General features: G+C 41.4%; 1 protein-coding gene and 1 long non-coding RNA gene across 2 annotated transcripts in view; both read left to right on the top strand.

Annotated features, from left to right (window-relative positions):
• The window catches only part of LOC118773253 (NACHT, LRR and PYD domains-containing protein 12-like), a 45,397-nt gene extending 26,173 nt beyond the window's left edge, over window positions 1-19,224 (top strand). The window contains exons 10-13 of the mRNA XM_036522106.1: window positions 16,713-16,886; window positions 17,813-17,986; window positions 18,329-18,375; window positions 18,645-19,224. Coding sequence (XP_036377999.1) covers window positions 16,713-16,886; window positions 17,813-17,986; window positions 18,329-18,375; window positions 18,645-19,174 — 925 coding nt within the window. The 3' untranslated portion in view covers window positions 19,175-19,224. The remainder of the gene's footprint in view (window positions 1-16,712; window positions 16,887-17,812; window positions 17,987-18,328; window positions 18,376-18,644) is intronic.
• LOC118773262 lies at window positions 3,059-9,712 on the top strand. Its single transcript, XR_005004722.1, has 5 exons — window positions 3,059-3,186; window positions 3,990-4,042; window positions 6,679-6,869; window positions 8,237-8,347; window positions 9,623-9,712. It is a non-coding gene; the product is annotated as an uncharacterized LOC118773262 (long non-coding RNA).
• Window positions 19,225-25,245: the final 6,021 nt, after the last annotated feature.

The raw sequence follows: 25,245 nt of genomic DNA, 5'->3' as shown, positions 1-25,245 counted from the left end.
GGGTAAAGTTTTCTCCTTTTGTGTTCCATATTGTGGTGGAGAAATGTTTTTGATCACTACTGTATGGGCACTATGTATAGTTTTGAGCACTATTATTAACATAAGCACTATTGAAGTATGTTTTGAAACACGAGCACAACTCGAATTTATTTTTGAGCACTACTAATGCAAGCACAACTACTGAAAAAAACATTAAGCACTATTATAAATACACCGGGATTTTCTGTGTGTGGTTTTAAGATGATTTTATGAGTTTAAGCAAGGCCGGGGGTGATTCAAGGCCGCAGGCACCTGGGAATTATTCCAGGATGGTTGGTATCAGAATGGGAGACCTTGGAGAAGTGCAGCATGGCCAGACCAGGCCTTGAAGTTATTTAGCTCTTTTTAAAAAACTATTCAAGCAAGGGCCTGGAAATAATGGGAAACTCCAGACATCCAGAGGTAAGAAGAGCCTGCTACATTATTTAATTATTTTAAAAAAATCATCCAGGTGCAGGCTTGGAAATAATGGGAATATCCAGAAGTAATATGCTTTAAAATTAATATACAATTAATGGCCATGGGGTTTTTTGGGGGGATTTTTCAGGTAAAAGATAAGTGTATGGGCCTTTTTCACGCTACCATATTGTAAAGCAACAGGGGGTAAAGTCACTTCCGGTCAACAATGGCTACCTTCAATGAAGATGTGTGTCTCTCTGATTTTCTCCAGATCTTTGGCAAATCTGCTAAAATTACAGCTCTCAAAGGTTGCTGAAACAGTGAATATATATTGCGAAACAAAACGATCCAAACTGGATCGTGGATATAAACTGTCCCATAATCAGTTTATCTTTAATTATGAAGATAATGTCAGCTAGCTACGGAGAGATGGCTAACGTTAGATCAAGCCACCTAGCAGCTTGTAAATGCACACCAATAAAGCTGTGTAATGAAATTATCCAATGGTTCATTGTCATAACGTATGTTATGATAGTTTAATATTCATTCATGTTTCTTACGTGCATGTTCTCTTTGGTACATGCACGTAAGTTTACCAGCATTAATAATGTTTTTGTAGGTGTGATAAAAAAAGCTTCGGCGAGAAGGACGTGATAAGACATCTCATCACCAGGCGATAACGGAGGCAGAGCTTTTAAAAATAAAACACTCACAGGCACTGGACCCAAATACACCGGAGGGTCTGGGCAACAAGGTGTGGTTTGATGTGCAGCTGCATATGGGGCGCAGAGCGAATGAGGGCAACCGCCAACTTAAGCCCGAATCATTCGTCATCCGGCAGGATGAGAATGGTCTCAATTACGCATCTCTGTCATTCAACGAGTGTACCAAAAACCACAAAGATGCCAACGAGAGGAACAAGGAAATCTTGAGAGGCTTTATGTATGAACAGCCAGGGGATCCACTGTGTCCTGTTGCATCTTTAAAAAAGTACTTATCGTTGCTGCCGCCCAATCCACCGGCCTTTTATCTACATCCAAAGCGGATGAACTACGCACACGATCAAACATGGTAGGCTATAAAACTAATATTGCATAGGCCTAATAATTGCTGACGGTGATTGCTATAACGTCAGTAAAATATGGGATTTTTTTTCTTTGTTCTAACCCTAGGTATACAAGAGAACCCATGGGGATCAACTTCCTTGGCTCCATGCTACCCCGCATCTGCAGAGCAGCAGGCACCCAAACCATCTACACCAATCACTCTTGCGAAGCACTACGGTGCAAAAACTTTCTGATGCTGGCCTTCAAGCTAGTTAGTGGGTCCTGTTACGGCCAGACTGCTGCCAAAGGTGACTACAGGCAGTTACAGGGCAATTGGCAGGATAAATACTCCGCACATAAAAGTACAACAGCCCGGCTACTCACTCTTCCGTGTTTGGTCCAGCCGGGCAGACGACGCAGCGGCGAGTGCTTCGGAGTTTTAACAGGCTGAACAGTATTTATACGGATCAGAGAAAAGATAGTTGGAGAGATAGCAGTGCACAGGAGTTTTAGAAAGAGTGGTTTGAGAGAGGGAAGAAGGTAATGTGGAGTAAAGAAAAGTGGACATCTGGAGATCGGTGCGCAAAAGAATGAAATAAAACGGTGGGGACCGGCCAGTCTGCAATAGACCGTTGGACCGGCTCCACCGTCCTACCCAAAACAACAAAACAAAACTAGAAAATAAACTCGACAAAAAATGCACCACCGTGTCACGAACTTTACACATAAAGCTGCACTTGTACACTAAGTGAGAAAACAACTAAATTCGAACAATATACCACGCTGGTACTCACTCAAATTCCCCGACGACTGTGCTTGTCGCCATAGACGTTTAAATTACCTGAGGCGCACACCTGCGTGCACCCGTGACCCTGACGTTACGTGAGCCATAGCCCCTACTTCCGTGCACCCGTTACCTGACGTCACGTGACATACCCGTAACAACTCTATACACAGTATATACACTACCGCTCAAAAGTTTCAGACACCTGTGCAGACAAGGCTCAGCAAAGAAGAGTATCAGGGAAGGACATAATGAGATCCCTCTGAATGGACTGTTTTAATTGTATGATCACTGACATTGACACTGACACATTTGTTTTTATTCACCTGCTTTGTAGAAGTGAATTAAAATATCTCTAATTTTAAAATGTCTGTGTGGTTTTCATTTAAGGCTGCGAAGAACCTTTCTCAACTACTTAAATTAGATTTGTCACAGAAAGCAAAAATGTAAATTACTGATTGATGGGCATGCTCATTATGTAATGAAGCGTCACGCGATGAAAGAAATTTTCATTAATTGCTGTCTAGATGTAGATACAGTTTTGCTATTTTTATGAAACGCTTAAATGATATTTTCACATGATAATACTTATATTTTCATTTTTCCAGTGAAGTCGCATGAACACTGCAACTTCGAAAGGAAGGTCAGTATTTCAAATGCTACGGAGAAATACGGTCTTTTTTCATGGAGCCAATTCGTTATCCAACGAATCCAACCCCCCCCCGTCCCCCGTCCCCTGTCCCCTGCCCTCCCCCTCCCCTCCAGAGATGTAATCAGACGCACACTAACGACCAACTCCGGTAGCTGCGTTTTAGAACTTGAAATCGAAAGTACACCAAATTGCGCAGTTTTCAGGCGGACGGAAGTGCACGAATAGAAGGAAAGACCATCGAGAATAAAGCTCAAAATCGAGTATATGTGAGTATAGCCTGTATAACATGAAGAGAAGTTAGTGAAGTAGGTGCGGTCTGTATAATATGAATTTAAGCCCGTATCTGTTCTAAAGGTTTTCGTGTAGTTCTCTACCTTGTAGAAATATGAATATATGAATAGTTTTGCAAACTACTGAAACTTGGTCGTGCAGTACTTCTGATAGTATGATTCCTTGCATGATTTGTGTGGTACTCTGCCTCACTTATGAGTCGTCCACCAAATTTATGAAGTAAATGTAAATGTAAACTTTCAACAACAGCATTATGTAATGCTTGCGAATGTAATTTTTACTCCGTTTATGGAAGGTGAGCGCAAAAGAGTGTCCTTTTCTGTATTTAGAATGAGCGCGAAACGGTATTTGGCTTTACGTGGTTGTATTATTTATATTACAGACAGTCCGTTGCGCTCCCTCGATCTTTTCCTCTGACGCCCGAAAACAGGGCAGACCGCGGAGTGGTAAACAGGGCCTCTGTGGTTAGGACACGAAACTGAAAGTAAACTGCTCAGTTGTTGCTGCGTTGCTGGCGAAGTGTCAGAGGAGTAAACGGTGGCAGTCAGCGAGTCAAAGTCTGTAGAAAGTACCCGAAGAGAGAGAATATACATACACACACATGTATATAGGCCTATATATAAAATGTGTGTGTGTTAATAAAGAATTTGTATTGTATTCTTTATTTATTTATCGTGTATTATGATATTATGGGTTTGTATGTTTTTTTTTTTTTTTTTAAGAAGAAAATTCATTTGAAACAGGGAGGCTAATACACTACTCTCTACTCCCCTGCCAGCCCTTTGGACTGCTGTCCTGGATCCCACTCCAGCCCTGAGAGACCCTCTGAAGGTAAGACTGTTAGAATTACACTGCACTGCACACAGCTTCTTGCCTTATCTTAACCCACACACCACATTCTCACTTCCCCTCACATTGCTCTGTGGCTTGCACACCCCCCCCCCCCCCCCCCCCCCACACACACACACACACACACACACACACACACACACACACACACACACACACACACTGCTGTGACTGTGGGAGTGTATAACAGTCATGAGTGTAGCGGGTCAGAAGACTGAAGCTGTTTTATAGTTTATGTTTAAACATTAAATAAAATGTACACTGAACCTGCCAAAAACAGGTGCACCTGATTACCTGTCTGCAGTACAAGCGTGCAGGTAGGTTGCTTACGTGAGACAGAGAAACAATAGCACCATTTCACAGTACAAAGTACACTGCAACGAGAGAGTTTACTGGGGCTGGATCCAATCAGAGAGCTTCTAGTGCAAACATAGCAACGGAACATCAGCAGTGTTCCCAAGAAAGGAACGTTATGGCACACCTGTTGGAGGGCAGAGACGGAACCTTCTGGGGACACCTGTAAGAGAGGAACGACAGGTAACGGGAGAACCGGTAAAACTCGGATCCCCGAATTTCCAGCTCAGTCAGGATTGGAAGGAGTATCTGGGAATCTACAGTGACAAAATCTACAGGGAAACACAGGGGGAGGTAATTAATGAAGAGCAGATCAAACAGATTGTGTTTTCCCAATACTTACGACTTTAATTTTAAAATAGGTAGTTCAGAGATTAAAAACAGTATTACTAAGTGACTGGTAATGATTGTAATGACTGGACTGTGGGTTTAATTCTGAGGATCCTTAGTTTTCGTTAATCAGCATGTAATGAATGAATTTCAATTGCATTTCCTACCCTGTAATTGTCACTTGGTGTGTGTAAGGAATGTGTGCATCAGAGAAGCCAGGCATTGGCTAACGAGCCAAACCTGTCTAATTAGCAGTTGTTAAATACAGCTGCGTGGTTGCTGAAGAGGACAGTTAGCTGTTCTCTTTTTGTGCTACTTTGTTAGTGCTGATTTCTGCAGGAGGTGTTTTGAGATCTTTTTATTTGTAAGTTTATGCTTGTGTTCTTTTTATGGGTAGTGCATCAGCCAGAACCGCCACAACCTATGTCTATCCTGATTAATAAAAGAATAAAATGTTTCCTTAAACAGGAGAATTCTAAGTTGGAACTAAAACTGCATAAAATCCCTGCGCTATTCCACAGCCTTGCTTTGTAAAATCTGAACATATAATCAAATTGTGCTCTTTTAGCAGTGTTTTAAGTATTACACTGCACTATAACACACTGCAGCAAGTAGCAGCCTGTATTCTTGCATCATGTGACCTCTCAGAGATCTTGTCTCAAACAGGAAGTTCTCTGCCGAGTCTGTTTGCGCATGCCTACAACCAGGAAACAGCTGACAGATGATGAGGGCGCATTCTCTTTTTTTATAAACAAGCTGGTTTCTAAACCGCTCTTCCGCAGCTTGCAGATTCACGTTTACACTTGCATGTCGCTTAGCAGACACTTATTCAGAGTGATGTACAAATAAGAGAGTTACAGAAGTGCAAATTGCACAAGTGAACCACATTTTACATTGAACAGAAAACCAGAAGTGGAAGTGAATTTGCTCATTTAATAAAGAAGTGAAAACAGGAATTCAAGATGGAGACACCCAAGTGTTTTATGAGGCAAGAGAGAGAATGGTACTGCGTATCAATATTGTTGGCATTTCATGGCTAATTTTATTTTATCTGTTGTAAAAAAACATCTTCATGAAATTTCAATTGTCATGTACAATACCACCGGTCTGACTGCAGGAAAACAAATTAAAATTGACGCTGAGAGCACTTCCACTTCCTGGCGAAAATATTTTATTCTTATAATAGAAACCCATGAAGGATTTCTTTTTGTTTCTATTTTGTAGCTTAGAAACACATTTTGCAGTCTTACACACTGATGTGGGATTGAAAGTTAAAAATGAAGGAGAAAGGGTAACACCATTTGTGACGGCTTATGAGACGTAATGTCATACATTGATTAATGACAAAATGTTATTATACAAAGTCACATAATGTCTTAAGTCATAAATTATGCTAACTATGGGTGAGAAAAAGCCTTATTTTACTGTTCATGATATAATATTTGTGACATTAATCTCATGACACCACATATGCCATGTGACAAATGAGTGAATATCACCTGATATGGTCCAGCATAATGACATAACAAACATGGCTTGACAACATGTCACTCCAGAACAAAATACATCACAAGAGTACTAACAAATCTGTTCCTTAATGTTTTTAGGAATGCAGAAAATTCACCGTCTTGTTTTATAGTTGTAGAAACCAATAAATTCAGCTTTAAAAATGTAGGCTGGTAGTTCTGATTTAATTCTGGGCTATGTATCAAATAGCTGATTCTGATCTCCATACATTTCTAAGAGAACTGTGATTCACAAACTGGCTGAGATAAAGTTGGTGAATGTGTTGTCTAGACAAACCATCTTACAGTATTTAAAGAATTAAAAGTTGATAACGTAACAACCTTTCTCATGAATTCCTAATGCACATATGTTGTTATAAATATGATGACTGATGTTCCACATCCACAGTGTGTGGTGTGTGTTTACAGTTGTGCTGATCTCAGTCAGAAGCCCATCCTGGACTTACCTGGACCATCCCATTCCAGACTCCTGAGGAGTGGGGCGTGGCCTCTGAAATGAGTCTCTCTGAGGAGTGTAAGGAGGGGGGCGTGGCCTCTGAAATGAGTCTGTCTGGGGAGTGTCAGACCCATGACAGACCTATGGACCCTGAGAACAAGAGGTGAGAGGAGCTGTGTGTGTGTGTGTGTGTGTGTGTGCATGTGTGTGTGTGTGTGTGTGTAAAAATGACATTGCATAGCATAACACAGGAATACAGGATGACAATTTGTCATTTAGCCCATTGAGGATTGATGTTTTTTGCCTGTAGTCTTGTGAATACCTTCAATAGGAATGTGAAGTGTGGTTTTAAACACTATAATGGTCTCTGCTTTATTCTGCAGGGTATTTGATTTAATAATAACTTTGCAAAAATACTTAATCCAAAACACGTCCCTCACATAGAATATTACATTTGGCAGTGTTAAATCAGGCAGGCGCCAAATTCTTTGAATCGTTTGGACTCATTTTAGGTGCATCCAAACTATTTACTTTTCTTGAGTTTCATTTCATCACCAAATGCATCTCTCTTATGGCTAATATCATTTTCAAGTTCATTTATTAAAAGAATATAATAGAACAGAATGGTCTTTATTGTCATTATACTCAGGTACAATGAAATTTTGCATGGCTTCTCCCAATGTAGTAAAATAAGACAGATAAACAAATAAATACAATAAATAAATAAATAAAAAGCAGTGCCAGTAAGATAGCAGTAATAGCAGCAGGAATTAACACAGAGTTGCAGAGAATTGTGTCTGTGTGGTAGCAGTTCTGGGGGTGGGGGTGGGTGTGTGTGCGTGCATGTGTGTGTGTCACAGTCTTTGATGTGTGAGTGTGTGCGTGACATTGTCCTGTGTGTGTGTATCACAGTCCTGATGTGTGCGCGCATGTGTGTGTGTGACAGTCTTTGATGTGAGAGTGTGTGCGTGACACTGTCCTGTGTGTGTGTATGTGTGCACTCACACTTCCTGTATTCCCTTCTGCGGTTGGGCAGGGAGGGGTGTGATGGAGGCCACAGCTCTGGGAAAGAAGCTATTCCTCAGTCTTTTGGTGTGGGATTTTATTGCCTTGAACCGTTTGCTGGACCGCAGCAGTTCAAACAGGGAGTGGCCGGGGTGTGTGGTGTCCCTGATGATGCTGCTCACTTTCTTCCTCAGTCGGCTGGCGTAGATGGTGTCCAGTTTCGGGAGCTCCGTCCCTACAATGCGCTGGGCCACCTTCACCACCCGATGCAGGCTCTTTCGCTCAGCAGCTGTGCAGCTGGCATACCACACAGTGATGCAGTTGGTCAGGATGCTCTCCTGTAGTAAAAAAAATACGAGAAAGCTTATAAATCAGGAACATCATAGGTCCCAGAACCAATCTGTAGGTGACTCCCCTTCCCACAACACCCTGCTCAGAGGAGATCTCTTTTAATTTTGCTTTTCCCTTGTTTGTTGGATTTTCTCAGTTTTAATATGGGATTAACTGTATATTTGCTGTTTACAGGATTCAAATGGAGAGAGCAGATTCACCTGTACCCAGCTGTGTGTCTATGAAGAGTGAGCGGTCAATGGATCCTCCACTCAAATTTGGGGGAGAAACATATACTGATCAGAGGTGAGGTCATCATCTTATGGCTTCCTCTTCATTGTTGTGGGTCTTTTTCTACCTTCATTAATCTGAATGTAAAGTATGCCAATGATGCTCTCATCTGTCAGGAGTGCTTATACTTTCCTGCAGATAACTTGTTTTAATATTTTTTTAGGATGAGAATAAAATTGTATAAACTAACAAAATGTTAGTTATGTACTGAAAACCAAGGGGAAAAAAAGAACCTACTTACAGTTGATATTTTCAATTTCTTTTTTTTTTGCTTGTAATCTTGCTAGTTGTGTTTTTGCTTTATGGCTTCTTAACTTTCTAACAGCTGTAACAGGGATTTTATGAAAGCTAGCGATATAGAATTATTTCTTTCGCAGCCACTGCAAATGAATCAGATGTACTTGGTCCCTAACAAAAATAAAAGTGCCATACGGACATAGCTAGTAGCAAACTGTTGAGAAAGTGTAGGCTTGCATGTGTGTGTATTTGTGTGTATGGTTAACACATGTCTCAAACTCTCAACTCTATACTTTCCCCTTGTTTGTCAAATTTTCTCAGTTTTAAAGTGAGATTAAAGGTGTATCTGCTTTTCACAGGACTGAGATAGAGAGAGCAGACTCACCTGTGCCCAGCTGTGTGTCTATGAAGAGTGAGCGGTCAATGGATCCTCCACTCAAATTTGGGGGAGACACAAACACTGATCAGAGGTGAGGTCATCATGTTAAGATGACTTTATGGCTTCCTCTTCATTGTTGTGGGTCTTTTTCTACCTTTATTAATCTGAATGTAAAGTATGCCAATGATGCTCTCATCTGTCAGGAGTGCTTATACTTTCCTGCAGATAACTTGTTTTAACATTTTTTTAGGATGAGAATAAAATTGTATAAACTAACAAAATGTTTGTTATGTACTGAAAGCCAAGGGGAAAAAAAAGAACCTACTTACAGTTGATATTTTCAATTTCTTTTTTTTTTGCTTGTAATCTTGCTAGTTGTGTTTTTGCTTTATGGCTTCTTAACTTTCTAACAGCTGTAACAGGGATTTTATGAAAGCTAGCGATATAGAATTATTTCTTTCGCAGCCACTGCAAATGAATCAGATGTACTTGGTCCCTAACAAAAATAAAAGTGCCATACAGACATAGCTAGTAGCAAACTGTTGAGAAAGTGTAGGCTTGCATGTGTGTGTATGGTTAACACATATCTCAAACTCTCAACTCTATACTTTCCCCTTGTTTGTCAAATTTTCTCAGTTTTAAGGTGAGATTAAAGGTATATCTGCTTTTCACAGGACTGAGATAGAGAGAGCAGACTCACCTGCACCCAGCTGTGTGTCTATGAAGAGTGAGCGGTCAATGGATCCTCCACTCAAATTTGGGGGAGACACAAACACTGATCAGAGGTGAGGTCATCATCTTAAGATGACTTTATGGCTTCCTCTTCATTGTTGTGGGTCTTTTTCACCCTTCATTAATCTGCACGTTAAGTATGCCAAGGATATTCTTATCTGTCAGGAGAGCTTTCCCACAAAAAGTATAAGCACCCCTTACAGAAGGTAAACTGCTCGTTGTAGGTTATGTTGTTTCAAAGCTTTCTAACTGACAATGCATGCAACTGGGTGTGAATGGTGATTTATTGAGAAACTTTGTACTTCTTGCTTTAAACATCTAGTTCTGAAGATCTCACAGGATTAAGCAACTGCAGGCTCCCCGTGCTGTTCGCACACTTGTTTTCTTAAATTCTTACGCAAGACTCAGGAGGCACACCTTCTGCTGGCCAGTGATTGGCTCCTCAGCCCCCACAGTCTTAAAGGAACAGCCAGCCTTTTTAACAACCACAGTCTTATAGATTCATGCATTCATAATATAACTTGTATATCACTACAGCGAGACTATGTATCTCTAATTATTTGTTTTAAAGGTATAGTATAGGAATTTCATGTAGTTGGGAGAAAACAAAAGCTATATGCAATCTTAGCTACCAGCTGTTTGTCTATGACAAATGATTGATGAGCTCAATATTCAATACTTTGGTCATCAAATTTTTTAAAATTTAAAATTTATATAAAAAGAAGTATGATCACAGATATTCACGCTCTTTAGAGGGTCATTATTTTTTCTCCATTTTACGTTTTTTTACTTTTCTGCTGATGAAAACGCAGAGAGAGAACCAACCAAAACCAGTTTGCTTGGAGTGCACCCATGTGCTGGCCCAGGAGAAAATACAGGGGTGCAATTGCAGTCCATGGGGGAGGGCACAAAAGGTCATACGTACTGTGTAGACACACAGTAAGGACACAACTCGGGGTGCACTGAGGTCCGTCTGGGGGTGCATTGCGCCCCTAAGCACCCCCATAGCACTGGGCCTGCCCATGTGCAGTTCCCAGTACCACCATTCACATGAACAGTCACTAACGAGCGCTGCCTCCCCACTGTCATGTTTCCTTACACGTTTTCCTTTATCAGTCACCTTACACATGTCTTCCTTCACTTTTTAGTCATGCACAGGGTTGAACACTAATGTTTTCTGTTTTACTCACAGAGTTCAGCTAGAGATATCAGAGACAGTGATGCCCAGCGGTCAGTCTGGCCAGAGTAACCAGATGAATTTGTCATCCATATTCAAGGTGGGGTCTCTTGTGATGTGCCTCATTTATCATATATCCTGTGTAATAATTGTGCTTAATAATTACCCTTTCTTTACAGTTGAGCCCATGTCTACACTGCACATGTTTGACCTTTCACAGTTGACCCCTCACCCTGGCTACATTTCATATCAGGCTTTTAACATAAATAGAGGGAAGCGGTCTCATCTTGTGATCCAATTTCCCTTTATCTGAATAAGGTTTAACCCCTCAAATAATATCAACTTACCTTTTTCACATTTATTTTAGAGGCTTGAAGACATGCTTATCCAGCTGGTACAGAACAAGCTGAAAAAGCTCCAGGGTGATCTGAGTCAGGATTACCCAGAGTGCTTTGAGAGTCAGCTGGAGGATCCTGATGTCCTGGATGAAGTCTACAAGATGCTGGAGAGCTGTGTCAGAGAGGGGACTCTGAAGGTCATAGTGCACATCCTGAGGAACATGAACCACAAGGAGGCTGCTGACACACTGGAGAAAAGTAAGACAGTCTGTCCCTGTGTGGCTTTTTGATCTTGCAGTGAAAACCACTTAAACTTTGTCAAATTAATTATTCTTGAATTATGAATGAATTATTGTTATTACATCGGTATTTTTATTAAATTAATGATTTTTGGATCTGTAAAAATGTATCATATGAGAGAATGATTCCAGAATAGATACAGTAAGTTACTCTACAGAAAAGAAATGAGTCTACCTACAAACAGGGCTGGGTATTGGCACAGATGCCCCGATTCATTCGATTACAAATCACAAGCTAATGATTCTATTCAATCCAATTCGATTTGATTTCGATTTGATATCGATTCGATAGGAATGAGATATGAAATACTATATAGCAGTTTTCCATATTAGGAGAGATGTTTAAAAAGCTCTAAAGGGAACACAAATTTACAAATGCGGTGTCACTGGAAACAAATTGTGAAAAATACTAAAGAAGGCCAAAGGCTTGGATACCAAAATCTTTTTATTTGAGGAACACATGGGTATAGTTCTGTAAAAACAAAACCAACCTGTATCATTGCCTACTTATTGCAATGTGTGCATTAGATGGCTCAGGGAAAGCTAGTATGTAAGGTAGCTACAATGACGTAGCTCACTGCCAGTAGCAACTTTGCAATTGTGAATGTTTTCTTGCTCGCCTAATATGAACAACTAGCTAGCTAGTTATCTAGCAAATGAACATGAACAACTATGTTTCTCTTGAATTGTGCTAAATTACATTGCATTCGTGAGCAAGTGTTTCTGTTCAGTTTAACTAGCTAGTTAGTTAGGTAGCTAGTTGGTGGTTGGGCACTGTATTAAAGTTAAAAAGTTGTGACTGCAGTGCACATGTATATTAATATGTACCACTTTGTCTCTCTCCTGAGTCATCCATGTGACTGTAGGGTTAGCCATGGTGAACACTGAGAGGTTGCATCACAGTAAAAAAATTGATGTCACAGGTTTTCCTCTGTGCATTCGCAGGTTGTTAAACGTTAAAAGTTAGCTGGGGGGGGGGGGGGGGCTAGTAATTCCCTTTAATATGACAGGCTATGTCAGAGCCCATCTGTTTAATTCTCTGGCTATGTTTTACCATTGCGGAAATGAACCTAGAAAACCGGAAAAAAATGCATATTAACCTAAAAGATCGATCCATAAGTTTTACAGATTGATATCGAATTGGAAGAATTTTTAAAAACGATTCATCGAAAAAAATTTGATTGTGTGGTTGATTGGTTGATCTAATAGCATAATACAAATTTTAAAAGAAGGCAGTGGCATCTTTTGAGTATAATTTTAGTTTTTCCCTTTATGGAAGCCTGTGGAATCAGCAGTTATGTATTGAAGTGGGCTCGTCTCACTGCACCAACCTTTGCCCTCACACAAGAGTGCAGGAGCAACACCAATGCAGTCCTTCACTACACGCACATAGCCAACAGCTATTTTCTGCACTTCAAACCACAGACCACGCTAATGCAGAGTGGGTGCCCATTGGAGGATAGGTGCTATTCTTCCTATCCTCAGATGCCATCTGAGCAACTGGCAGATGCCTGATTAATCACAAGGTGCCTCAGAGTGGTGAGATGAGTAACCCCTGCAACCATACCCACCACCTTCTCCAGCGGTATTTCTGCTTTCAGTCACTGTTGGCTTATTATACAGCTGGGATTGAACTGGGGACATTCAGCTTAGTGGGTTAATCACTCAGGGAGAGCAGCTGAATCACTGTGCTACTCGAGAGCCTGTACATTTTTACACAGAACATGATGCTTTGAATAGGAGAAATGTATGTCTGAGATGTTAACTGGGAAACATGCTTTTTTATGCTTCTCTTTCTTTCATTTCTGTTATTTTCAGGTCAAATATTGAACACGTATATTCAGGTCAAATATTGACATATATTCTGTGTTTTTTCTCATTCATTTTTTCATCAGATGAACTCCAGAGGAAATGCCAAAATCAACTCAAAGGTAGCCTGAAGAAGAAGTATGAATGTATATTTGAAGGGATTGCCAAGCAAGGAAGTCCTGCAGATTTCAATAAAATCTACACAGAACTCGACATAACAGAGGGTGAAAGTGAATGGGTCAGTAATAACCATGAGGTGAGACCAATTAAGATGACATCCAAAAAACCAGCCTCATCAGGGATGACAGTCAAATGCAAAGACATCTTGAAACCCTTACCCGGACAAGAGAAACACATCAGAACTGTGCTGACAAAGGGGATTTCTGGCATTGGAAAAACAGTCTCTGTTCAGAAGTTCATTCTTGACTGGGCAGAAGGAAAAGCCAGTCAGGATGTTGATTTCATATTTCCTCTACCTTTCCGGGAGCTGAATTTGATTAAGACTGAACAGTACAGTCTAACACAACTGCTTCACCATTTTTTCCCAGAAATCAAAGAGCTCGGATCCATTAAGAGAGATGGTAGCAGAGTTGTATTCATCTTTGATGGTCTGGATGAGTGTCGACTTCCTTTAGATTTCAAGAAGAATGAGACGTGGTGTGATGTAACAGAGCCAACATCAGTGGATGTGCTGCTGACAAACCTCATTAAGGGGAATCTGCTTCCCTCTGCTCTCCTCTGGATCACCACCCGACCAGCAGCAGCTAATCGGATCCTTGCTGAGTGCGTCCACCAGGTGACAGAGGTACGAGGGTTTAATAATCCACAGAAGGAGGAGTACTTCAGGAAGAGATTCAGTGATAAAAACCTGGCCGGCAGAACTATCTCACACATAAAGTCATTAAGGAGCCTCTCCTTCATGTGTGGCATACCAGTATTTTCTTGGACTGTAGCCACGGTTCTGGAGCAAATGATGGGTGAGGCAGACAGAGGAGAAATCCCTAAGACTGTGACTCAAATGTACACACACTTCCTTGTCCTTCAGATGAATACAATGAATCAGAAGTATCCCAGAGCACAAGACGCAGAACAAAAGTTGTTGGAATCAGACCAGGAATTCCTTCGGAAACTGGGCAAGCTGGCTTTCCACAAGCTAGAGAAGGGCAAAGATATGTTCACTGAAGGAGACCTGAGAGAGTTTGACATTGATGTCAGTGAAGCTTCTCTGTACTCTGGCGTGTGCACCGGAATCTTTAAAGAGGAGTTTGGGCCATATCAGGAGAAAACATACTGCTTTGTGTATCTGATCATTCAAGAATACCTTGCTGCATTGTACGTGTTTCTCTCCTACAGAAACAGGAACAGAAATGTTCTTGACAAAAGTGATATGAGGAGGTTTATCGGAGAAACATCTATAACTAAGCTGCACAAGATCGCAGTGGATCGGGCCTTGCAGAGTGAGAATGGACACCTGGACATTTTCCTCCGCTTCCTTCTTGGCCTCTCACTGGACTCCAGTCAGACCCTCTTACAAGGCCTGCTGACACAGAGAGGAAGCAGCTCACAGAGCATTGTGAAAACAGTGCAGTATATTAAAGAGAAGATCAAGGAGAATCCGTCTCCAGAGAGGACCATCAACCTGTTCCACTGTCTGAATGAACTGAATGACCATTCTCTGGTGGAGGAAATCCAGGGTTACCTGAGCTCAGGAAGTCTTTCAAACCTCTCACCTGCACAGTGGTCAGCTCTGGCCTTTGTGTTGCTGACATCAGAAGAGGAGCTGGATGTGTTTGACTTGAAGAAATACATCAGATCAGATGAAGGTCTTCTGAGGCTGCTGCCAGTGGTGAAGGCCTCCAGAACAGCTCTGTAAGAAGTGCTACATATCTGATCCAATGTTGCAAAGCCCTGAACACTATAACAGTAGCTTGACAGTCTGTTGTGTTTTGTCCCATTGTGAATGTGCAGATATCTTGCTTTTTTACAGAGATCAGGTGGCTTGCCAAAAAAAATTAAAAGTGATGACTAGGGTTGCAACAATAACTGCCATACCACGGTATTAGGAGGTGTACCGCGGTGTTGAGTCTGTCACCGCCATTACCGTCATAACAGCTTTTTTCCCCTTATCTGAGAGTGCTTCCATCCTCATGTAGCTTTTGGCTTGGTCTGTGGCCTTGTCTGCACGTATCCGGATATTTTCGAAAACTCACTTTTTTTCTATCAGTTTTGAAAAGGATCACGTCCATATTACATGTGTTTTTTTTTTTTTATCTCTCCACACGAGAACAAGAAAACGAATCTAAAACTCCCAGACCCCTGCACTGAGTATACACATAACAAGTGCATCATGTCATTGTAACCTTCTGGTCAACTGACCAATCAAATCAACCGAGAGGACTGACACTGAGGAGAAGCGGTTTGCGAGTCTGGTGTTGAAAACTAGTGAGCAACTGCAGCTGTCAACAAAAAATGTTATGGAGGAAAACATTCAATTTATGATAACCCCTGTCGATACCCATGTTTATTAATTATAACACGTAACAAAATTCACAAATTCAAATGTGTGTAATAACTATTTCTTCAGTTTTAAGTTGATCAACCAAATATTTAGCATTTTACATGGTGTTTGAAATACAACCCTTTCACATGTAATTTATTTTTATTCACATATATTGATTTTCATTTTTATGTAGCGCGTGTGTTACCTTACATGGTTCGTTATGTTTTCATTAGTGTTATTAAGCTTCTCATAGTTTTGAGTTAGCATTTGCTACATTTTTTAATGTTAAATCGCTGTTTCCTCAAAGCTAAAATTAGCTAGAATTTTTCCAGTCTCGTGTTCTAATTGCACTGGTTTTAGCATACGTCTTATATGGCAAATCACACCAATGTGACCGTATGTTGAAATTGAAATTGTTTCTTGTTGCCGCCTTTACCCTGACGCTCATTGCGCCATTTGAAGTTGTCGAAGTCCGCCGTTTGAAAGTGTATCGTATTAGGTGCCCTATAGGCTGTAATTGTACAAATCTGATAGTACTGCGTCCTCAAACAGACCTTGCTCTCAGCTGAGAACTGTCTCATTGTGGAACTGTACACATCCTGTCCCCGTACTGTCGCTGTACTTACTGTATGCACTTTTGTAAGTCGCTTTGGATAAAAGTGTCTGCTAAATAAATAAATGTAAATGTAAATGTATGTGCAAAAGGGTTTAAGGGACAAGTAATGTCAAATGAATGAATGAATAATTAAACATGGGGGGGGGGTTTGGTTGAGGTATTCTTTGAATACCACGGTAAAGAAATTTCTATACCATCTGCTGCAGCCTTAGTGATGACCCTTGTCCTTATGTATTGTGAGGGTCCAAGACAGATGTTTGGAACTGTCTGACATGACATGATTTCCTTACCAGGCTGAACAGCTGTAACCTCAGTGAGAAATGCTGTAAAGCTCTGGCCTCAGCTATCAGCTCAAACTCCTCCAGTCTGAGAGAGCTGGACCTGAGTGACAATGACCTGCAGGATTCAGGAGTGGAGCTGCTCTCTGCTGGACTGGGGAATCCACACTGTAAACTGAAGACACTGCGGTCAGTTCCTAGTGATTTGATGTATTGGCTAGATTGATGTGGTCATAAGAAAACAGTGATAATGTCTTAGTTTTAAGATATTTTGTAGTGATGTATATAAATAGTATTCATACTTCAGAATATTTACACATTTGGAAACAAATAATCATTCATTTTTGTCTGATATTATTGCTCTCTGCTGGACTGGGAAATCCACACTGTAAAGTAGAGACACTGAGGTCAGTTCTTGAAGAGCTTGATTTAGTCGCTAAATGATATACAGTATTTAGTGAAACGCACCTAACAGTATGCAAGTTTGTTCAGCTGTGTTGCTGGAGTGTTGATTCGTCAGTGGGAGCCCATCCAACATTTAATTAGTCACATAAATATTGTAAAATATTGTAGTATTTATATTGTAAGATTAGTCACTTTTCACTGATCTGTCCAGGGTTGGGAGAGTGAAGAACTTTTCTCTTTTGAGAAAAATTTGATTCCCCGTTTGATTCCCCGCTGGGGCACTGCTGCTGTACCCTTGGGAAAAGTACTTAACCCACAATCCCACAATTGCCTCATTAAATATCCAACTGTATAAATGGGTAAACATTGTAAAAGAAAACACAACCGATTTATATCTTATGCTCACACTCACTGGTCTGGGAGTTTTGTGAGCCTGGTCTGACACTGTTGCTGTTGCTTTAAATTGAATGGATACACTTGTGTTCTATTGTGACGGAAGTTGCTCTGGATAAGAGTGTCTGCTAAATGCATGTTATTGGGATCGTGATGTCCTTACAATGTAAACACTGTAAATGATAAAAATACTTAAATAATATTACTTAAATAATAATAATAACAATTCTTGCTTTTCATCGAATCCCGTGATCCCTTAATTGAATGTGTACTCACAAAGCAGTGAGACTGAATAGCTTTTCTCCTTCTCTCTGCAGGCTGTCAGGCTGTGGAGTCACAGAGAGAGGCTGTGTTTCTCTGGCTTCAGCTCTGCATTCAAACCCCTCCCACCTGAGAGAGCTGGATCTGAGCTACAACCACCCAGGAGACCCAGGAGTGAGAGCACTCTCTGCTGGACTGAAGGATCCCAACTGTAAACTGCAGAAACTTAAGTAAGTTCTTGGGTTACAGGTGGTGTACTATGGCCATGATCTTTAGTATTGAGTAAATAATTTAAGTATGTATGTTTATTTATGTTTTTGGACACTATTTTTGTATGTTCAGTCACTGCTGATCAGGAATTTAGTCCCCTCAAAATCAATCCAACCTTAAGATATGTGTGCTGTGTTCATCAGAATGTTGCTTTTAAACAGAACACAATTCATAATTGAATGATAGATTATGTAATTATCTCATCCAGACGACGTGAGAACTTCATGGGTTTTATTGAATAATGTTTTTCAACAGTCAGTTTTTCAACACTCAATCGCTGTCTGTTCCTCTGTGTCCTGCAGTGTGGCCCATGGCGGTGTGTGCAGGATCAAACCATCGCCAAGGAAGTGTACGTTTATTTGAACTAAATATTAAAGTATAAAAGAAATATCAAGAAATATTAGTTCACAGCCTCTTCAGTGTATTATTTTAGAAGTTCACATTAGCGGCAGTCGCTTTGAGTGCCAGCTGAGGCCGAGGGTAAAATTTTAACCTCCCCAGTTGTGCTCATCAGGGTTTGCTGAGGGTATGTGTATAGGTTGTGTTTTAGCTGTAGTTCTGAACATAAAAAAAAAAAAAAATGTTTTCCCCCCAACCCTTCTATTCTCATGTTTTTAGATGCCTACCAGATCACACTGGATCCCAACACAGCACACAGAGAGCTGTCTCTGTCTGAGGGGGACAGGAAAGTGACACAGGAGAGAAAGAAGCAGCCATATCCTGATCATCCAGAGAGATTTGAGTTCTGGTCCCAAGTGCTGTGCAGGGAGGGTCTGTCTGGGCGCTGCTACTGGGAGGCTGAGTGGAGTGGGAGGTGGGCCCGTATAGGAGTGGCATACAAAGGAATCAGCAGGAAAGGTGGGGGTGATGATAGTTTCCTTGGGCACAATGACAAGTCCTGGTGTTGGTCCTCCAGCAACTACTCTGTCTGGCACAATAAATTGGAATCTCCCATACCTGTCCCTCCATCCACCTCCTGCAGAGTAGGAGTGTACCTGGACTGGCCAGCCGGCACTCTGTCCTTCTACAGCGTCTCCTCTGACACAGTGACCCTCCTGCACACATTCCACACCACACTCACTGAGCCCCTTTATCCTGGGTTTTCTCTTGGGCCTGACTCCTCAGTGTCCCTGATCCAGCTGGAATAGACTCCTTTGTCCTGGAGGAACACCCGTCTCCTCAGTGTCCCTGATCCAGGTGGAATAGACTCCTGTGTCCTGGAGGAACACCCGTCTCCCCAGTGTCCCTGTGCCAGCTGGAATAGACTCCTGTGTCCTGGAGGAACACCTGTCTCCTCAGTGTCCCTGTGCCGGCTGGAATAGACTCCTGTGTCCTGGAGGAACACCTGCGTTCTTGTAGGAATTCATATTCTTGCCCAAGCTCACCTATGCTAGTGAACCAGCTCAACCTGTGACACAAATAGATGGTAAATGTGGGAGGGATACAGGGAGAGAAAGAGGGATACACAGAAAGTCAGAGAGGGTTAGAGAGAGAGGAACCATAAGATGGATGTGTATGAGATTATTGGATGGCAGAGAGGCCCTTGCACACGTGTGCGCACACACACACACACACACACACAGACACTCCGGCTGATGCGGGCCAGCCGGGAGTTGCAGCATTTTTGAGGGCGGGCAGTGCGTTGTGGTAGCAGTGGGAGGGCTAGTCCTGGCTAGTTTTAATCCATCTGAACTCACAATTCATTCCCTTTTATTGTGCTGTTACATCAGTAACATCAGACATCGGCGTTTCACCTACATCGCTCCCCAGTGGTGGAACGAACTCCCTGTCTCGCTACGGACAGCTTCTTCACCCCATTCCTTCAGACGGGGCCTGAAGACGCACCTTTTCAGACTCTACCTGGACTGACCCAGCACACAATTGCTGCCCCCCTGCCCATCAGTGCTGTTGTAAATTGCTGTGCTTTTTAAATTCTTTCTTGTTACCGCCTTTACCCTGACGCTCATTGCGCCGTTTGAAGTTGTTGAAGTTTGCCGTTTGAAAGTGATTCATTTAAGTTGCCCTATAGGCTGTAATTGTACAAATCTAATAGCACTGTGTCCTCAAGCAGACCTTGCTCTCAGCTAAGAACTGTCTCATTGTGGAACTGTACACATCCTGTCCCCGTACTGTCGCTATACTTGCTGTATGCACTTTTGTAAGTTGCTTTGGATAAAAGCGTCTGCTAAATAAATAAATGTAAATGTAAATGTACTCATCTGTGTTTGACTTCATGTAGTCAATAGCTGCTCTCTGTTGCTTGTAGGGATTATTGGCAATATGTTTTCTCTAACTATGCGTATGTGTTAGCTATTTCTATGAATTTTAGTTCCTTAAATAAATTAGTAACACAAGTAGGCTAATCATTGTATGTGATTAAGAGTCTTTGTTCAGTGGAGCCTATAATTGGGACAGCTGTACCAATTTTTTAAGAGGTATATTTTTGTAAAAAAATATCTTGCAAAAACAAGTTTCACTTTCTTTCACATTAGAACACATTTAAAACAGCAAATTTTGCTCACAGAGAATTTATATAAGAGTAAAGCTTGAGATTTAAATATGTGCATTTATTCAAATAAAGAGCAGTGCGACTGAACTGCTTCTGAACCCCACAGGACAGTGGAGACGCTTGATCAAACAGGGTCAATGTCTTGACGCATGTAAGCAATTGTACTTGTCTTTTCTTAAATAAACAGAATCCTAATGGAGATCTCCAGAGATCACGGTGTCTTACATGTTACTTGTGTGCAAATACAACAACCAAGGAGCATTAGAGCAATGTGCAGAGTCTTTCTTTTCTCAGGTCTGTCTTAATCCTCTAACATTAATGTAAGGATCTGCATGGATCATTTATTTCTTTGGGCAGCAGAGCGGAGTAGGGCTCATAACCAAAAGGTTGCTAGTTTGATTCCCTGGTGAAGGTACAACTTAACACAACTGCCTCAGTAAATATCCAGCTGTGGATATCATGTCAAAGGTGTAACCTATGGATAAGAGCATCTGCTACGACAATAATGTAATGTAAATCTTTATTTCCCTATGCTTCTATTTATTGTCATTATTATGTCATGTAGCTCAATTTTCAGTTCATCTGAAATTACTGTAACACAAAATAATGAAAGGTATTTTGAAAGAATATATTTATTCAAATGAAATCACAAGGAGTACAGTGACAAAAATAGACAAAACTAATCAACAGTGGACTAAAATTACAAAAACAATTATTCTTTGTCGAGGGTCACTAACATGAAGTTAAACCAAACAATGTTATCACAAGAAAAATATGAAAATTTAACTGGCAAAGTAACAGAAACAGACCAGGTTCCCTAGGTATATGTATATATACACACATATATATATATATATATATATTTTTTTTTTTTTTTCTTATTCCATTCATTTTTATTTATTTAAAATTCCACACCATTTGTATCAGTTCCATATAAACTCATGACCACAAAGGGGTAGAGTCTTCCTCCTCTTTCACACCACCCTTTAGGGCACAGTCACGGTAGGATTCAGTAAGAGAAGGTACTTGTATTTCCCTACAGAAGAGGGGAAATAGGTAGCGGTACTACACATGAAGTAAGCGTGAAGTAATACAAGTGTCAGGTGTTGGGGTGGGGATTGTGGTGAAACTGAAATGCAGTCTGGAGAGGTGGGTCTTCAGTCTGCGTCAGAAGATTCAGATTCAGATTCCGCTGTCCTGATCCCCAAGGGACGTTCATTCCACCACTGGTGGACCGGTACAGACGGGGATCGTGGCTGAGAGGAGTGACCCCATCAGTCTTCAAACTGTGTGTAACAGCCAGAAAAATAACTATGCTCCGGATCAAGCTGGGGGACAATTCTGTCGGTAGATCTTCATATTTAACAGGAGAGACACAGGTGAGGGTAGAAACACATGACTGTTAAAGCTATTAAGTTTACATTACATTATTACATTATTACATTACTGACGTTTAGCAGAAGCTCCTATCCAAAGCAGCTTACATAGGATACAACTTTTTACATGTAACCCATTTATACAGTGTCCTGCTGCTTACCACTATATTACACTGCCGCCCTTAACTAGATCATCTGCATGTGGCAGCTGAACAGAGTCCACGCAGAAGGCCGAAGGAGTCACAGACTTCTCTGCAGTAGAGGTGATGACACAAGAGCAAACTAGGCAAAGACGTCTTTTACATGAATCAGAAACCAAGTGTCAACATATCTTAGATGATTAGCTACATATTCAATTTTCATAGTAACTAACCAGCACTACCTTCAAAAGACTAGTAAGCATCTCTGCACAGGTGAGTAGAGTTAATGATAATTCAAACCATTATAAAAATATGGCAAAATGCCAGCATCACCTTTGTCGTGTATATTTGCCGTGTTATGCGTGGTGAAATGAAGGGAATCGTTGAAGGGAGATGCACGAAGACACCGTGGCTCCACCAGTTGGCGCCATAGAAAGGGCCATCTGGTGGTGAAGGAGCAAGACTTGTAACTGAAAGGTTGCCAGTTCGATTCCCCACTGGGGCACTGCTGCTGTACCCTTGAGCAAGGTACTTAACCCACAATTGCCTCAGTAAATATCCAGCTGTATAAATGGATAACATTGTAAAAAAACTGTAACTGATGTAAGTCGCCCTGGATAAGAGCATCTGCCAAATGCCTACAATGTAATGTAATGTAATGTAAAGACAGCACCAAAGCAAGGAGAAGCCTGAAATTACCTGCACATCTGGGAGTTCTGTCATCAAACCTCCGAACATAAGCTCTGCCATTCCACACCCTGGTGTGGAGGACCTGGGAGGTTAAGTGTGGAGGGAGTTTGTCTTATTTTTGCTGACCTGTTTTGTCAGAGGACCTGATCTGGAACCTGAACTATGCATGACTGAGAACTCAGCCTGGATTCTGAAGTGTGGAATTGGAAAAAGACCATGAATAAGGTTTGTTTGTCCGCCCCTGGTGAGTCGCTTAGCAACCCAGCTATAGGGAGGGAAATCTGAACCTTGCTCAAGGTAGACTCCCAAACTGGAGCTAGGGACTGTAATGACATTGTATTCAAATACATATACTTCAATATGGAGTTGGTCCCCCTTTTGCAGCTATAACAGCTTCCACTCTTCTTGGAAGGTTTTTTTGCAGTGTTTCTGTGGGAATTTGTGCCCATTCATTCTGTAGAGCATTTATGAGGTCAAGCACTGATGTTGGACGAGAAGGCCCGGCTCACAATCTCTGTTCCAGTTCATCCCAAAGGTGCTGGGGTTGAGGTCAGGGCTCTGTGCGGGCCAGTCAAGTTCTTCCACACCGAACTCATCAAACCATGTCTTTATAGTCCTTGCTTTGTGCACTGGGGCACAGTCATGTTGGAAAAGAAAAGGGCCTTCCCCAAACTGTTGCCACAAAGTTGGAAGCATAGCATTGACCAAAATGTCTTGGTATGCTGAAGCATTAAGATTGCTCTTCACTGGAGATAAGGGGCCTAGCCCAAACCCTGAAAAACAGGTGTGGCCACTTTTGTCCATATATATATGTTTATTTATTTTTTTAATTGTTGCCTGTGTGATAATTTTAAAACAATAACGATTTTCATAGCAGCTTCAATACTCTCCTGTCTGTCTGTTCTGCCTCTGATGCAGTGGAATGGGTCTGGGGGCCATCCACGCGGGGCCAGCCTGCGTAAGAAGATTTCACTGCATTAATAAAAAAAATACATCTGACATCTGATGCATTAGAGCAGATACAGCTATCATCATAGTCATTTTCATTTCCAATCCCTAGGAAAACATACAAAAAAGGTTTGATACAAAAAAGTAAAATAGAAAAGCCAATTCAAAAAAAAAAGCCATCCCAAAACAAAATCCATTACAACACATCAATGTATGACATAATGCAGTCAAAAAGGATATTGCTATTGTTATAGTGTTCAATAAGGTGAAAGAAGGCTGGGAGCGTGGATTTGTCTGGTTTCATTTCCAGCTCCCTGTTTTTAACCAGAGAGCACGCAGGCTTCCATATTCCCAGGACTTTCTCTGCTTCTGTCTGTATCCTTCATTGCATTACTGCTATCGTAAGGGTTTATCGAAGGGTAAATCGGGAGACAGTGTACAAAATGTAATTTCCTCAAATTTATGCTGATAGTCTGCACTTTAAGTCTAGGCAGCAGTGTAGCATAGTGGTAAGGAGCAGCGCTCATAAGCTGGTTCACTTCCCTACTGGGACACTGCTGCTGTACCCTTGGGCAAGGTACTTAACCCATAATTGCCTCAGTAAAATATCCAGCTGTATAAATGGATAACATGTAAAAACTAACCTATATCTTATCAAAGTTTCTTTGATAAGATATCAAAGAAACTTTGATATCTTATCAAAGAAGTGTGCATTGACAGCAAAGATCCGGGGTTTTTTTTTGGGAGGAGTTGCACAGGACTCCACAACTGCATTTAACTAATTTGTCGAGAGCAGCGAGAGGGAGTGGTTAGCTAAACAAACGCTGGGATTGGAGGCGAGAGCGGTCTCGTAGTATTAGTCTAGGAGCACTCCTTGTTGAGGCGGGTGTACTCTCGTTCTTTGCATTGTGGTGTTTGCGGTGTGTGAACGAGAGGGTGGGGACCAGAAAGCTACTGCTAAAGAAGAACCCGACGCGGATTGCTGGGACCGGGAGTGAGTGCGCGTTCGCAGGATCGCCGCCCGGCAATTCCAAAAGGAGTGCAGTGATTGTCGGTCCCATATCGGTGTGCGTTGGACGAGTGGTGTTTAGGCTGCTTGGCCTGAGACTGTGCACCGGGCGCAGCTGTGTACCTTTGGTCTGCGGGACAGGGCGCCCAGCTGCTTTCGCCAGGTTGTGAGTGAATTTCCATGTCCGTAAGCAGCAGTTTCTGTGCAAAGACTGCTGTGGTCAAATTCTGCGTCTTGCTCAAAGTTGGCTCGCTTTGTCAGATTGTTTCATATTACAATGTGTGGCGCTCATCCAAGGCAATCTATATGGTCTGCTGTGCTGTAAAATTCTGCACCTATAGTACACAGTAGTGCGTATTGAAAGAATATTTTTGTTTTTTTTTTTTAAATGCAAGTGCATACTTAGTAGAAGGACTCGCGGAAGTGGCGTTTTGTCGGGCTTTCAGGTGGAAGGATCCAAGCGCAGACCGTAATGTTGAATGCCAGGTATTTATTTGATAGCAAGCAAAAAAAAAAAAAAAAAAGTAGTCATAAAATAGTTCAAGTC

Source organism: Megalops cyprinoides, chromosome 2 (assembly GCF_013368585.1).
Source record: "Megalops cyprinoides isolate fMegCyp1 chromosome 2, fMegCyp1.pri, whole genome shotgun sequence".
Taxonomy (NCBI): Eukaryota; Metazoa; Chordata; class Actinopteri; order Elopiformes; family Megalopidae; genus Megalops; species Megalops cyprinoides.
Note: the sequence above shows the minus strand (reverse complement) of the source record. Positions and strands in the feature narration are given on the sequence as shown.